This window comes from Amphimedon queenslandica, unplaced genomic scaffold (assembly GCF_000090795.2).
Source record: "Amphimedon queenslandica unplaced genomic scaffold, v1.1 AMPQUscaffold_13333, whole genome shotgun sequence".
In the NCBI taxonomy this organism is placed as follows: domain Eukaryota; kingdom Metazoa; phylum Porifera; class Demospongiae; order Haplosclerida; family Niphatidae; genus Amphimedon; species Amphimedon queenslandica.
The window spans coordinates 141,202-155,700 of NW_003546431.1; the positions used below are offsets into that span (position 1 = coordinate 141,202).

The 14,499-nt window shown below is 34.6% G+C and overlaps 1 protein-coding gene across 1 annotated transcript; it reads right to left on the reverse strand.

Annotated features, from left to right (window-relative positions):
* Positions 1 to 400: 400 nt before the first annotated feature.
* On the reverse strand, positions 401 to 3,876 carry LOC105313260 (uncharacterized). Its single transcript, XM_019998224.1, has 9 exons — positions 3,770 to 3,876; positions 3,552 to 3,724; positions 3,352 to 3,480; positions 3,148 to 3,308; positions 2,987 to 3,100; positions 2,738 to 2,935; positions 2,512 to 2,611; positions 2,255 to 2,437; positions 401 to 1,888 (listed from the first exon to the last, which is right to left on the reverse strand). The coding sequence occupies exons 1-9, from the start codon at positions 3,871 to 3,873 to the stop codon at positions 618 to 620; spliced, it is 2,433 nt and encodes an 810-aa protein (XP_019853783.1). The 5' UTR covers positions 3,874 to 3,876; the 3' UTR covers positions 401 to 617.
* Positions 3,877 to 14,499: the final 10,623 nt, after the last annotated feature.

The window sequence follows — 14,499 nt, forward strand, 5'->3', positions numbered from 1 at the left end:
CAATACAATAACTTTGTACACAACATCAAAACATGTAGAAAAAAAAAATAGAATTCTCCCCTTTTTTGGCAAAATTTGGCCCATGATCTTGTACTATAATAATAGTACAGGGACTTTGATTCGATTTTGGAGCAACTTCAAAAATTTGTAAAAATCCAATTTTGATCAGATTCACCTCAAACATTCTACGCAACATAAGTACATGTACATGTATGTGTATCATTAAAAATTATTAAAATGTAGAATTCTTACCTTTTTATTTTTGGCAAAAATTGGTCCTTGACCCTGTACAAGGGACTTTGGCCCAATTTTTGAGCAACATAAAAAATTTGATGGGATGGCTACTGAAGCCGATAGAGATGGAAATGGTTGAATAACATTAAAAGAATTCATTGCAGTTATGCAAAAAGGATTATTTAATCAGCAATTAATTACATACATGTACATCAGCCAAAACTGTTCAAATTATTGGTACTCTCTAATAAAATTAAAAAAAACAAAACAAAAATAAGCACACATGATACTAAAAAATACTAATGTACAGTGTAACTAAAACAATGAGGGACTACGCTCCTTCACCATGCCCTGACGTCAGTCAGGCATGGATGGCATCATTGTCACAGACTCACAGTGACTTCATTAGAAAAAGTAAGTGTAATGTTAATGCTGATGAAATCAAAAATATTTATAGAAGTTAGTCCATCATCTTGTATTTTTGACGGTTCCGTTACTGCCTGTGTGGGAATATCATCATTTACTTTTCTATACGACTTTATCTGTACAGGCTGTGCATCATCACTATCATATTTGACTAGAATTTTAGGCTGGGAAAATGCAGCGACTTTATCAAACTTTCCATGATGAAACGCAAGGTAGAGTCTTGGTTGAAGTACGGTGGCTGACATGTGATGGCCACCAATCTCAGTATAAAAGTGAACAGGGACAGGATCACTTGTTCTATAAAGCGTAATTGGTAGAAGAGGATATCTATCACAATCCATGACAGCAATGTAAGATAATGTTCGAGCATTCATTTCTTTCAATTCTTTGTTTTGTTTCATCATTTCTTCTCTTACTTTCTCGTTTTCCTCTCTTATTTTCTCATTTTCTTCTTTTATTTGTTCATTTTCTTCTTTCATTTGTCCATTTTCTTTCTTTAATTGTCCACAAGCTACAGCTAACAGCGTCATGTGTTTAGTATCAGCAGTGTGTACATGTACATCTTTACGTAATGGCTTATCGTCACAACCAGCCCAACTAAACACACAATCTACTGGCTCTAATGGACACTGTGTTAAATGATGAAGAATACGTTCTCGAGGCATAGCAGAATGTGCACAATCGTTTGGACATGTAGTAGGATACTTTGAGCAAAATTCCATATGCAAGAAGGTAATGAAGAAATACGTGCCTCTTACATAGCAGTGCTCACATATGTCTGGTCGTTGGTCACATCCCTCCTTCTCGTGAATGTTAAGATGTAAACGCTGATCTCTTATTTGACAATCGTCATATCGACATTTGACCTGTTCAAATTGACATTTTCCTTCTCTCATCTCTTTACTAAGGTGACTAGACATATTCTTCAAATCTCCTTTCCATTGACATCCTTCCATCATATTAGTACAATAGACTTGTAATCCATTAATGATTCGACCGATATTTTTATCTTCAAAGGATTGATACTTCTCCTCTTTACACATAGGACAGGATCCATTACTAGCTTTTATTCGCTCAATACAAGACTTGCAGAAATTTTTACCACAGCAGCTCACCTGATGAGGATCTTTCAAGATATGAAGACAAACTGGACACTCTATTTCAATTTGATCGGGTACTTCTTTAACGAACGAAAGCTCATCTTTTGAGAACCATGCCATCATAGACACTACAGAGGGTGAACATAGCATGTGACTATCATGTGACTGTTACAACAACATAATTATTATGAATAAAATTAATAGTCACTTTGATAAGAGTAATATTATAATAGCAAACTAGCAACACTGAGATTACGTGTGATACACGCTATAAAATGAACCATACTGCACAAATGTAATCAGTACGTTAGCTATTCATGTATTACTAAAAAGAATGTAAAACATTGAAGGGGCTCCACCTCCTGGTCACAACTCCCAGTCATGCCCCTAAATGTACGCATACATACATACATACATGTACATAAATTCTAATAAGTAAGGGCTTCGCCCAAACAGTTGCTGTACTGGTGCTAATAACCCGCCCTTCTCCTAACCTCCACCTCTCTTTTTACTTGGTCCTTCAGTCCGTTGCTTAAACAAAGGCATTTCAGGTGGTAGGCATGTCTCATTAAGTTTGCCCCCTCTGTCAGGAACGGAACCAATCAAAACCTTGTTAATATCAGAGGCTGTGCTCTGTCTAACAGAGCCACTACTGGTCTTCTCAATACTCAATAACTCTACAAGTATAGAATAGCAAATTAGCAATATAAATGTACATACATGTACATGTTTACACATCTTAATATTATACCGTTTTTAGCAGCTAATACTCTTGCTATTATTATTGGGGCCTTTTCTTTCAATGGAGTCCATTTTGACTGACACACCCTAGTAAATGACTCATCCTTACCCTACAAAATTAAGAATAACTCTAACACATATTATCATTGTCTACTACATAAAACTGTGTTCCCTATAAGCTCACTTACTGCTTTATACTTTATAAGTCATATACTGTATTCCCTGGGGTAACTCACTTTGGTTCTATCAGACCATTTAAATGATTGGACAGTTACGCTGCACCTTGTCAATAACATCTGTCTCCTAACAGAATACTCTTTCAACAAAGCCTCGTTGATATGGTCCAATGTCCCCCATTGTTTAGCGCTCAGTCGTTGTAATACCAGTGGTTTACCAATGTACCCAACTGGGGCCTTTGAAATGCGTTCTTGACTCTATCATGTGAGAGTCATGTGACAATGTAGATGAAGGAAAATTATTTTTACTTTTTTAATTATTTTATTAAGTATCATGGTGGGCGTGACATAAGGAGGTGGAATATCAATGCCAAAAACATTCAAAATGGCCAACAGATTAGATTGGACATCGTAAGGATTAGACTAGGAAATTAAAATTAAAATGGCTGGTAGCTCCTAGCCCTTCTTACTTCAAAATTATTTCTTTTATATTTGGTAGATTCTTCTATTTCTACTTTCAACTGGTAGCTCTCAGCCCTTCTTACTTCACAGTTATTTCTTTTATATTCAAAAGATTCTTCTATTTTTACTTTCAACAGCCGAGCAGTCATCAGCTCAGTTAATAAATAATCTATTCATAAGGTACACACCCACCTAATTAATTAAAAACTGACCAATCAGAATGAGTCTGTTCCGAGGCTCATTAAAAGCAGCTGGATCAGTTATCAGTGTCTCATGGTCGCAATTTAATTCATTGAGGAACAACCTTAACTCAAGATGAAATGAGTCAGAATCATCAGGATCTAATTAATAAAAATAATAATAAATAGTACAACATCAATAACAAAATTAATTATAATTATAATTCATTTACCGGATGGTTCAGTGACAGTCTCATTCAGTTTAAGTGATTCCTTCAGTTCTGATGTTAAACACATTATCAGATGTACATAATTCCTGTCCTTTAACCCACTGGCAATGGCTACCTCTAGACCAGTTTGAGTTCCCTCCTTCCCTTCCACCTCCTTCAGCAATGGACCCTTGTAACTAATTTAAAAATCATTTATAAGGTATTGCTGCTGCCTCTCTCACTGTATTTCATCTAGACTGTACAGGATTTTATCAAGCCAATCATTGTCCATACTCAACATGGCTGACAGGAAGCTCCACCTACCCCATTGATTACATATATTCATAGCAACAATGATAGCATAGATATTAATCTATGATCATGGATACTATACTAATGTTCCTTTGTTTTTTAGATAGGACTAATAGTGGCAGGTGAGGACAAGAGGTTGCAGTGGTTTAATGTACACACTGAACTATATGCTACTGAGAAGAAGATGGATGAAGAAGCTGTTCAAGATGGTAAATTATTATTTTAATTAGAGCAGGGCAATTGCAGTGAAGTGCACATTCAAAATTTGAACATCACCAACAACAGATTCATCCTCTACTGATTTTTATAAATGCATGTATTGTGAGTTGTACTATAATGATATTCATTACTTGTTACCGAGGCTTATAACATGTACATGTAGTTGGAATCCACTCAAATTTATTATCATACATACGTAGCATATATAAGCAGTATATTAATTATTAGTTTAGCTATAACTTGAAAAATATTAATCAGAACCAGCCCAAACTTTCTACACAGCATAAGTACATCAATAATGTATCAGAAAATTCAATGATTATGATTATTGTAATTTCAACAGTACATGACCAGTTCCTAGTTTATTACTAGTCCTAGGTAGTCCATTGGTCATATCATACTGATGAGTGAGGTATGAGTGTATAAAAATTTGGGGAATTTTGGAGCCATTTTTTGAAAAACCCAAGGCTATAGGGTATTTTTCAAAAATTGGCTTGTTTTTTAAAATGGTGATAACTCAAAAATTTTTTATTGGAATCAGCTCAAACTTTCTACACAGCATAAGGACATCAATATGTATCAAAAATGTATCAGAAATGCTAATTCTTACTCTACACAAGTGAGAATTACATGTAGCCCCTTTATAAGCATTTACACTTCCTTCATAATGGCAATACAGTGCTCCATGAATATCAGTAATCTATAACCTATTATAGATTGCTATTATAGATTGCTGCAATAAGAAAGCTAGAAAAAAGCAAGTCAAAAACTATACTAATAATAAAACATCATTAGTTTTAATCAGCTTTAATTGGTAGCAGGGTTTGCTTTAACTTCAGTAACTGAATTTCCAACACGTTTACCAAAAACATGTATATATACATCAGAAAAATTTATAAAAATGAAGAATTCTCACCTTTTCATTTTTGATGAAAATTGGTCTGCAACCCTGTACTTTAGTACCAGGACTTTGGCCCAATTTTTGAGTAACTCTAAAACATTGTAAAAAAATCCAAATTTGATACGTAAAATTATTAAGTAAAAACATGTACATGTATTAGAAAAAATTATAAATTGGATACTTCTCACCTTTTAAAAATTCATATAAAATCTACTTTTGATCAGAATTAGCTAAAACAGTATACACAACATAAATCCACTCCTTTACTCTTACCACATCAGATAAACTTTGTCTCCTCCTCCCTCTTCTATTGTATCCCAACCATTGTCCCAACTTAATCCTCTTTACTGTAGATTCTCATGTCCTTTTCTAGTTAAATGGTACATTCCTCTGGCCACTTGTTCAGATATAAATACAAGATCATATGTTAATATATATGTACACTGACCAGACTGGAGAGGGAGGAAGAAAAAGGAGAAATAGATTAAGTACAGCTGGTACACACACACATACAAAAGATATATACATGTACATATAGGCAGAAAGAAATAAAGTACATGCATCACATACATGTACAAACATTATTGACATACATGTACTATATAAATTACATTGCTAGCGGAAGGAAAGGTTGTAACACAGTTTATGCAGTTATGTCAGCTTATGAGTAGCTACTCACTATACTAGGTGGAATATTAGTATTAGAAAGTCTTTAATAAGTTAAATGTGCAAGACATGCTATTGCCATCATCACACCACTCTATCACACCACTATTACACTATCTATTTTTATAAAACAAACTAGATCTATACAGCTCATTCTTGACCACCTTCAGTCAGTCAGTCATGTCTGTTCTCCTCATTGGATCCACTGGAATGGGAAAAAGCACCTTTGGGAACTTTCTCTTTGATCCAGATGAGAAGCACATGTTTGACAATCAAACCTTTGCTGCAGCTACTAACAACAGGCCCAAGACACAAGAAGTTAAAGTGGCAAGTAAACATTTTCCAATTGAAGGTAGTGATAGAAAAATGGAGCTTAAGTTAATTGATACCCCGGGGTTGAATGAGAGTGCCACAAAAGATTTATCTCACATGATCGATATCATTAAGAAGTTGAATGAGTGTGAAGAAATCAGAGCTTGTATTCTTGTTGTTAAGTTCAATGCTAAAATTGATGCACAGTACAGAGCAACAATAGAATACTACAGTAAGCTCCTGCCTGGCCTGTTTGATAACAATGTCATCATTGTAATGACCGACTTTGCAACAGATGAACGATCAGTGAAACAGCGAGAGAGACAGCGCATTGATGTGGAGGAAGTAAAATGTAACACAATACTAGAGCTTGGCCAATGCTCCAATAACCAAATATCGTATTCACCTCAACTATTCATGATCGACTGTCTGCCCATGACTAGTGCTGAGATGGAGACTAGCATAAATGAGCGTAACGCAATCCTCCAATACATCCTTCAACTGCCGCCAATAGAAGTGAAGAACCAGATGGTTGCAAAAACCGATTACATTAAACAGAAAGATGCTGAAAAGTATGAGAAGCTGCAGGGAGAGATAATCGGTTACAGTGAAGGATTGAAAGAGGTTCATACAGAAAGTAAAATGGCTCTCGATCAAACACGCAAAAAAGAAATGGAAATTACTGAAATTGAGAGTAAAATTAATGATTTCGAAAGAAAGCTACATGACAAAGATACGGCAGATGCAGTTGTGGCTGTACATCACTCCATTAACGAAGGATGGAAACTATTTGAAAGGACCAAACGAGATTTTAGCATTAATTCGCCACATGAAATTTCCAAGTATACCACATGGTCAAATGGAAAATGCGAGTTCAAAGAGATTGTCCAAACATCTCATACAGTAACTGGAAGAGTTGAAGGGAATTTTCTGCGTGGAATTTATGCATCAGTTACGGCTTACGTTGAAAAGAGAATAAAATATGCAGAGGAAATTAAAGATTTGAGGAAAGAATTAAGAGCAGAAAATACTAATCTTACACGATGCAATTCAGAATGGGAAGACTTTCGAAAGTTGCATAAAGAAAAATTAGCAGAAATAGAATTACTTGAAAAATACATTGCCGAAAGGCGTGTTGCTGCTAAAAGATGCTGCTCAGATCTCATGACAATGGAGGACGCTGTGGCAAGGTTGGAAGAACTCCAAAAAACAAGATATTGACAAATAAAAATTATGTAGCTGTAGCATAATCTAGCTTAGTTTTGATTAAAAATTTAGCTATAAACCTAAAATTTTGAACATTTTGAAATACAAGATCATGTGTTGATATATATGTACACTGACCAGACTGAGGAAGGGAGAGAGGAGGAAAAAAAAGGAGAAATAGATAAATACAGTATCTACATACAAGATACACACATGTATATGTACACAGGCAGGGAGGAAGGATTAATAGTTAAAGTATCACATACATGTACATGTACAAACATTGATGTACATGTACAAGTAACAATTTAACAAAATACATGTACATAACAAGTGAAGAGGGTATATACCATAGCCTATGTTTGGTTATATGGTCATATTTGTGGCATATGCCACATAGTGTATTGTTATACAATACTTGTATTTAATTAAAACTAAAGGGAGATTATGTCAGAGTGAAACCATGATTATAAAAAGCACAGCAGTTTCCTTGCAGGTACAATACATAAAGATAGCTTGTAAAAATGCAAAAATTTTTGCCAGAACAGGTTACGTCGACAAAACTTTTTAAAAAGTAATTAAAAATCACACCAGTACTTGTAATAATTATAAATCATAATGTCAGTGGAAGGAAAGGTGATCGGCAACTGAGTGCCGTGTAGTGGTAAAATGATCCTTCTATGATGAGAGCAGTAATTCATTTATTAAAAAACAATTTTAGCCTAACACAGTTTATGCAGTTATGTCAATTTATGAGTATTCACTACTACAGAGTGAAGGTGTTGGAAGATAAGACACGTTATTGCCATCATCAGACCATCACACCACTATCACATGCATCACCTACAGTGTATGTTACAATAAAACAAGCTGTACAGCAGAGGTAGCTTCATTCTCAGCTACCTACAGTCATCATGTCTGTTCTCCTCATTGGATCCACTGGAATGGGAAAGAGCACCTTTGGGAACTTTCTTTTTGATCCAGATGAGAAGCACATGCTTGACAACCCAACCTTTGCTGCAGCAACAGACAACAAACCAATGACACAAGAGGTTAAAGTTGTACGTCAGAAGGTCCAAGTTGAAGGTGGTAGAAAGTTGTTGCTTGACGTGATTGATACCCCAGGGTTGAACGAAAGTGCTGATAAAGATTTATCTCACATGATTGACATCATAAAGATGCTGAATAAGTGTGGAGAGATCAGAGCTTGTATTCTTGTTGTTAAATTCAATGCTAAAATTGATGCACAGTACAAAGCTACAATGGAATACTACAGTAAGCTCTTGCCTGGCCTGTTTGATAAGAATGTCATCATTGTAATGACTGACTATGCAACAGATGAACGATCTGAATTACAGAGAAAGAGGCAGCGCATTGATGTAGAGCAAGTAAAGCGCAACACGATACTAGAGCTTGGCAAATGCTCCAATAACCAAATATCGTATTCACCACAACTGTTCACAATCGACTGTCTGCCACTGGGTAGTGATGAGATGAAGACTAGTCTAGCCATACGTATAGCAATTATTGATTTTATGAAAATGTTCCTTCCAATAAAAGTCAAAGATCAAATGGTTGCAAAAACAGACTACATCAAACATGTAGATGCTGCAAAGTACGAGAAGCTGCAGGGAGAGATAGAGGGATACAAAAAACGATTAAAAGAACAGTATCAGGATAGTGACAAGGTTCTTGATGATACTCACAAAAAAGAGACAAAAATTACTCAAATAGAAAGCGAAATAAAAAATTTGGAGACAAATTTGCGTGACAAAAATACAACAGAAGAAGTTGTGGCTGCACATTGGTCCATTAATGAAGAAGGAAGAGCGTTTCGATGGTTCACACGAGAATTTGACATAGAGTCGCCATATGAAATTACAAGATATACCACACAAACAAATGGAAATAGTGAGTTCAAAGAGATTGCTCAAACGACCAAATCAGTTAAAGGAAAGGTTACAGGGAATTTCATGCGTGGGATTTATGCCTCAGTTACTGCTTATACACATAAGAAAATAAAATATGCAGACGAGATAGCAGATTTAGATAAAAGATTAACCCGGGAAAAGGAGTTTCTCATAGAATACAAAGCAGAACGAGAAAAATATCAAAAGGAACATGGGAAAAAATTAGCTGAGATAGAATTGCTTGAAAATTGTATTGCTGAAAGGAATGCTGATGCTGAAAAATGCCTCTTAGACCTCATGACAGTAGAGGAAGCAATGGAAAGGTTGGATGAGTTGAAAAAGAAAAATTGATACTTTTACTTCTTGCTTTTATATTTTTAGTAATTTTAGGCTAGCTTCTTTGTTTTAGCGTGACAATAACTATATAATTGTTTTGAGAATATAATTTTGAGAATATAAACATGCAGTAAAATAATAAATTTGACTATCTGGGCACCTTTGTCCATCATAGTAACTTGGTCTAAATAATGAGGAAAAACTGTATTCCATAAATGCTGTTAATATGTAGAACATGTTCCATGAATATATTTAGAAAAGCCTCAGTTATGATTTACTGTTTCCCAAACAGGTTTCAGGTGAGGCCTGTGGTTCCTTAGACATAAAGGTCATGCACCATGTGATCATCACACTACCTGAAACACCATATTAAACTGACAAGAAATAGATCTTAATCAATCTTCATCCATTTTCACGTCAAACCATGTCTGTTCTCCTCATAGGATCTACTGGAATGGGAAAGAGCACCTTTGGGAACTACCTTCTTAATCCAGACAATGACCATATGTTTAAGAACCAAACCTTTCCTCTGGAAAGAAATAGTAGGCCAATGACACAAGAGGTAAAAGTTGTACGTATGAAGGTCCAAATTGACGATGGAATGAAAGAGTGGCTTGAAGTGATTGATACCCCGGGGTTGAATGAAAGTGCTATGAAAGATTTATCTCACATGATCGATATTATAAAAACGTTGAATAAGTGTGGAGAAATCAAAGCTTGTATTCTTGTTGTTAAATTCAATGCTAAAATTGATGCACAGTACAGAGCAACACTGGAATACTACAGTAAGCTCCTGCCTGGTCTGTTTGATAACAATGTCATCATTGTCATGACTGACTTTAAAACAGATGATGCTTCAGTAGAATTACGAGAGATGGAATGCATCAATGTCAAGCAAATACAAGAAGACACAATAACAGAGCTATGCAGATGCTCAAGCCAGATAACGTATTCACCACAGTTATTTAAGATTGACTGTCTGACATTGAATAGTACTGCCATAGAGACTAGCAAAAACATAAGAAAAGCGATTCTTGACTACATCTTACAATTGCTGCCAATAAAAATTGAAAACCAAATGGTTGCAAAAACAGATTACGTCAAACATAAAGATGCCGAAAAGTAGCAGAAGCTGCAGGGAGAGATAGCAAAATACAGTGAAAGATTAAATGGAGTTTATACAGACTGTAAAAGGTACTTGATGAAACACGCGACAAAAAGAAAAAAATTAATGAAACTGAATGTAAGATAAAAGATCTCAAGAAAAAGTTAAAGGTCTACGAGACAACAGAAGATGTTGTGGCTCAACACTGGTCTATTAATGAAGAATTGAAATGGTTTTGATGGTTCACACGAGGTTTCAACATTTAGTCACCATACATAATTAAACGTTATACGACATGGTCAAAATATGCACAATGTGAGTTTAAAGAAATTGTCCAAACATCTCATGCAGTTGAAGGAATAGTTACAGCGAGATTCATGCGTGGGATTTATGCCTCGGTTACTGCTTATACTGAAAAGAGAATAAAATATGACAGGCAAATTCAAAAGTTAAAGAAAGAAATAGTAACAAGTCATACTAATCTCACGGGCTACAAAGAAGAATGGGAGAAATATCAAAAGGCACATGAAGAAAAAAAAGCTGTCATACAAATGCTTCAAAAATATATTGCTGAAAGGCGTACTGCAGCTGAAAGATGCCACTTGGATCTCATGACAATGGAGGAAGCTACAATAAGGCTGGAAGAATTGAAAGAACTTGGACAAATTTGATGCTTAAAAGTATGCTTACAATGTATCTTAGATCAAAATAGTTATAACTATTATAGTTTAAATTAACCTTAGCACTTTATTTGACATTTATTTTGAATAGTGTGACTGTGTGATATTGATTTTGAAATTAATAATTAAAGTGTCATTTCCAGTGAAAAGAAACTAAAGATGGTTTAACAGCTAAGTATCATAATGACATAATATAATAAATTGGACAACCAAGCATACAGGACACAAAGTGCTGATAATGACCCTTCTGCCATAATAGATTTGTTATGAGCAGTGGTTTCAGGCCATAATTTATACAGATAAAATGCTCTACAGATACATGTATTATACTATAGTAAGTCTTATTAAATTGTATCTTGTTACTTGCTACATGTAGAAAGTTTGAACAGCATGATTTCGATCAAAATAAAACAAAGGAGAAATTCTTATTACATTTTCTGATGCATATTATACATATACATGTTCTTATGTCAAATTTGAAATTGCGTCGAAAAGTTTGATCAAATGATTACACTTTTACAAATTTTTTAAGATCTTGCCAAGAGTGATGTAAACATAACATACACATTCTTATGTTTATAAGTAAGTGACTTTACCTCAGGTTTTACTTGATCAAACGGACATAGATTACTGAAGCATGTATCTATGTATTACTGTACACATAAGGCTACATAATTTATCAATTCTATGTGCAATGTGCCGTGTTTTGGTTGTAATACTTACCCATTATATACTCAATTTTTCCTTAAAGATATGCTGCTTTTTGACAAGAACTGCATAGAAGTTGTGTTGCTATGCTGACAGAGAATCCGTACATTCTAGTAATCTACAACCATGTGCTTGCATGCTGACTTTGTTTGAATAAAAATTTGTTGAAACATGGTTGAAGAAGTCCGTCTACAAAAAAAAACTAAAAAAAGAAACTATAAAGTTATGTTGTTAAAGAAACAGTCTACACAGCATAAGTATGTCAATATGTATCAGAAAATGTAATAAAAATTTGGGGTGATTTCATAGCCATTTTTTGTAAAAAAACAATTCAGTATTTTTAGATTTTGGCTCATTTTTAAAAATGGCCGTAACTAGAAAAATTGAAGTCGGAATCAGCTCAGACTTTTTACACAGAATAAGGACAATGAAATATATCAGAAAACGTAATAAAAATTTCGGGTGAATTTGGAGCCATTTTTGGAAAAAAAACCATGGGCTATCCTTGTATAAATAAAATCTTTTTGAAATAAAAGTGAAGGGAGGAACACACAAATGAACGATATAATAAAGAAATAAATAGTTTAGGCAAGCTATGATAAATTAAAATTAAATTAAATTAAATCAGTGGACTAGAACGTGACCATCAGATATCGCAACCTCAGCATCAAAATCACCAAAATTGAGCCGGTATAGTGACTTTCTTGTACCACGGATGCAGCAAATGGTCGAACGTAAAATAGAAAATGATAGTTTACACCTAATGAGACTGATGAGTCGACTGTATAGGTATTTTGTAAATTTTGGCTCATTCTTTAAAATGGCCGTAACTTGGAAAATTGAAGTCAGAATCAGCTCACACTTTCTACACAGAATAAGGACAATAATATGCATTAGAAAATGTAATAAAAATTGGGGGTGATTTTGGAGCCATTTTTTAGAAAAAACCATGGGCTATTCATTGTTTTCACGATAATTTTCATAGTTTTAATTGAGGATATGAATTATCATTGCATCACGTTGACAAGTGCCACACCCCATTGTGGGAATAAGCTGTTTGAGCCATTGACTGCAATGGTAAATAATTGCTGGGTCTTGGGCAGCTACAGCTTTGCAGGTCACAAAACATGCCTGATATTCTTCTCTTCTCTATTGAAGAAGAAAAGGAAATGAAAAAATTGGACAGAAATAGTTAGGAGAGCAAGATGGAAGCGAAAGAAGCAGGAAAAATTTTGTCAATAAACAGTTCACTGTAGGCTACTTGCAATAATGTTTCTGATGGTTTAACTGCTTTCTAGACAAAATGCAAGATAATTCTGATCATCTAGACTACTTTTCAACACTGGTTTCTTGCTGTAACAATAAGCAGAAAAATACAAAGATAGTAAAGTAATGCCTGGTAATCTTAGAAATGCAAGATTCATGAAAATTTTCTACCACGAAAATAAACCAGTATACGGTACATACAGAGGAGAGAAGGAGAGGAAGAGAGAGTTGAAAGAGTGAGAAGAGACAAAAATACATTATAATTAATACACTGAATATTAAAGGGACACGTTCACAGAAATAGATGCACACATCACTGTAGAGGAAGTAAACATTAAATTGGGCATGCAACAGATCATTAATTAATAGTTATAGCACGTGTTTAGACACGCGTAGAGTGTGGAGATACAGCAATCAGGCCAAGAACCAGGAGTAGGCACCTGTAGAACACTTCTTTTTTTAATAAACAGTATTAGCTCTTTTACCACCCAAAGACACAATTTTTAGCCAGGAACATTACAAGTAGCCCCTTGAGTAGCCATTTTGTCTTAATTTTTAGGGGCACGGCTACATGTTATGAATAGTTATCAATACTACATGTCATCATTAATGATGTCATCTTGAAAAACGGGCCACTTTTTCAAGATGACGTGCTTCTGTGAATGTGTCTCTTTAAGACAATAATTATGCACCAGGAAATATAATCAAAATTGTTGGAATCTTTGGAATCAATTTTTGAAAGTACCATAGGCTATCAAATAAAATTAATATCAGATGCAATTAAAATATGTGGCCCCAACTTTCTACGTGCTCCAAGGAATAGTGTTCATTATAATTATTAATAGCTGTATACATATACAAGTATGCACATATACATGTATTTCATTACAAAGCTAAAATTGCATTGTTGTATCATGAATATTTGATTGCATAGTGTCACACCATTACAGGATGGTGTCACCATCACACCACCATCACAAGGTCCAGTGTAAACACACACAAACACAAGCACACGCACACATACAAAGGAAAGGTGATACTTCACAAGAAGCAATGAATAAATTAACATACTGCTGCTGTGTCACAATGAATCCACATGAACATAATCATTTGATAAACAACTACCTTAACACTATTAATAAAGTGTGCACTGAAAAATAGCTACAATACATGTACCTATTGTACAATATAAACCTTAACAATTTTGCTTCAATGGCTACATTAAGTACCCTAAAGGCTAGTACACACTGTGATACCTGGTTATCTGTTGTATCATTTCATCTCTTTGTCTCTTTTGTCTTTCTAGAACCACGATGCAACATCTTTAGTTACGACCTAAAGTGTACAAGAG

Bases quoted from the DNA above. Each gene is read 5' to 3' on its own strand.
- LOC105313260 (XM_019998224.1), bottom strand. From the start codon at position 3,873: ATGAATATATGTAATCAATGGGGTAGGTGGAGCTTCCTGTCAGCCATG. The intron at 2,612-2,737 runs GTGAGTTACCCC...TTAATTTTGTAG, and splicing joins AATGGTCTGATAGAACCAAA to GGTAAGGATGAGTCATTTAC. The intron at 2,438-2,511 runs GTATAATATTAA...CTATACTTGTAG, and splicing joins AGTATTAGCTGCTAAAAACG to AGTTATTGAGTATTGAGAAG.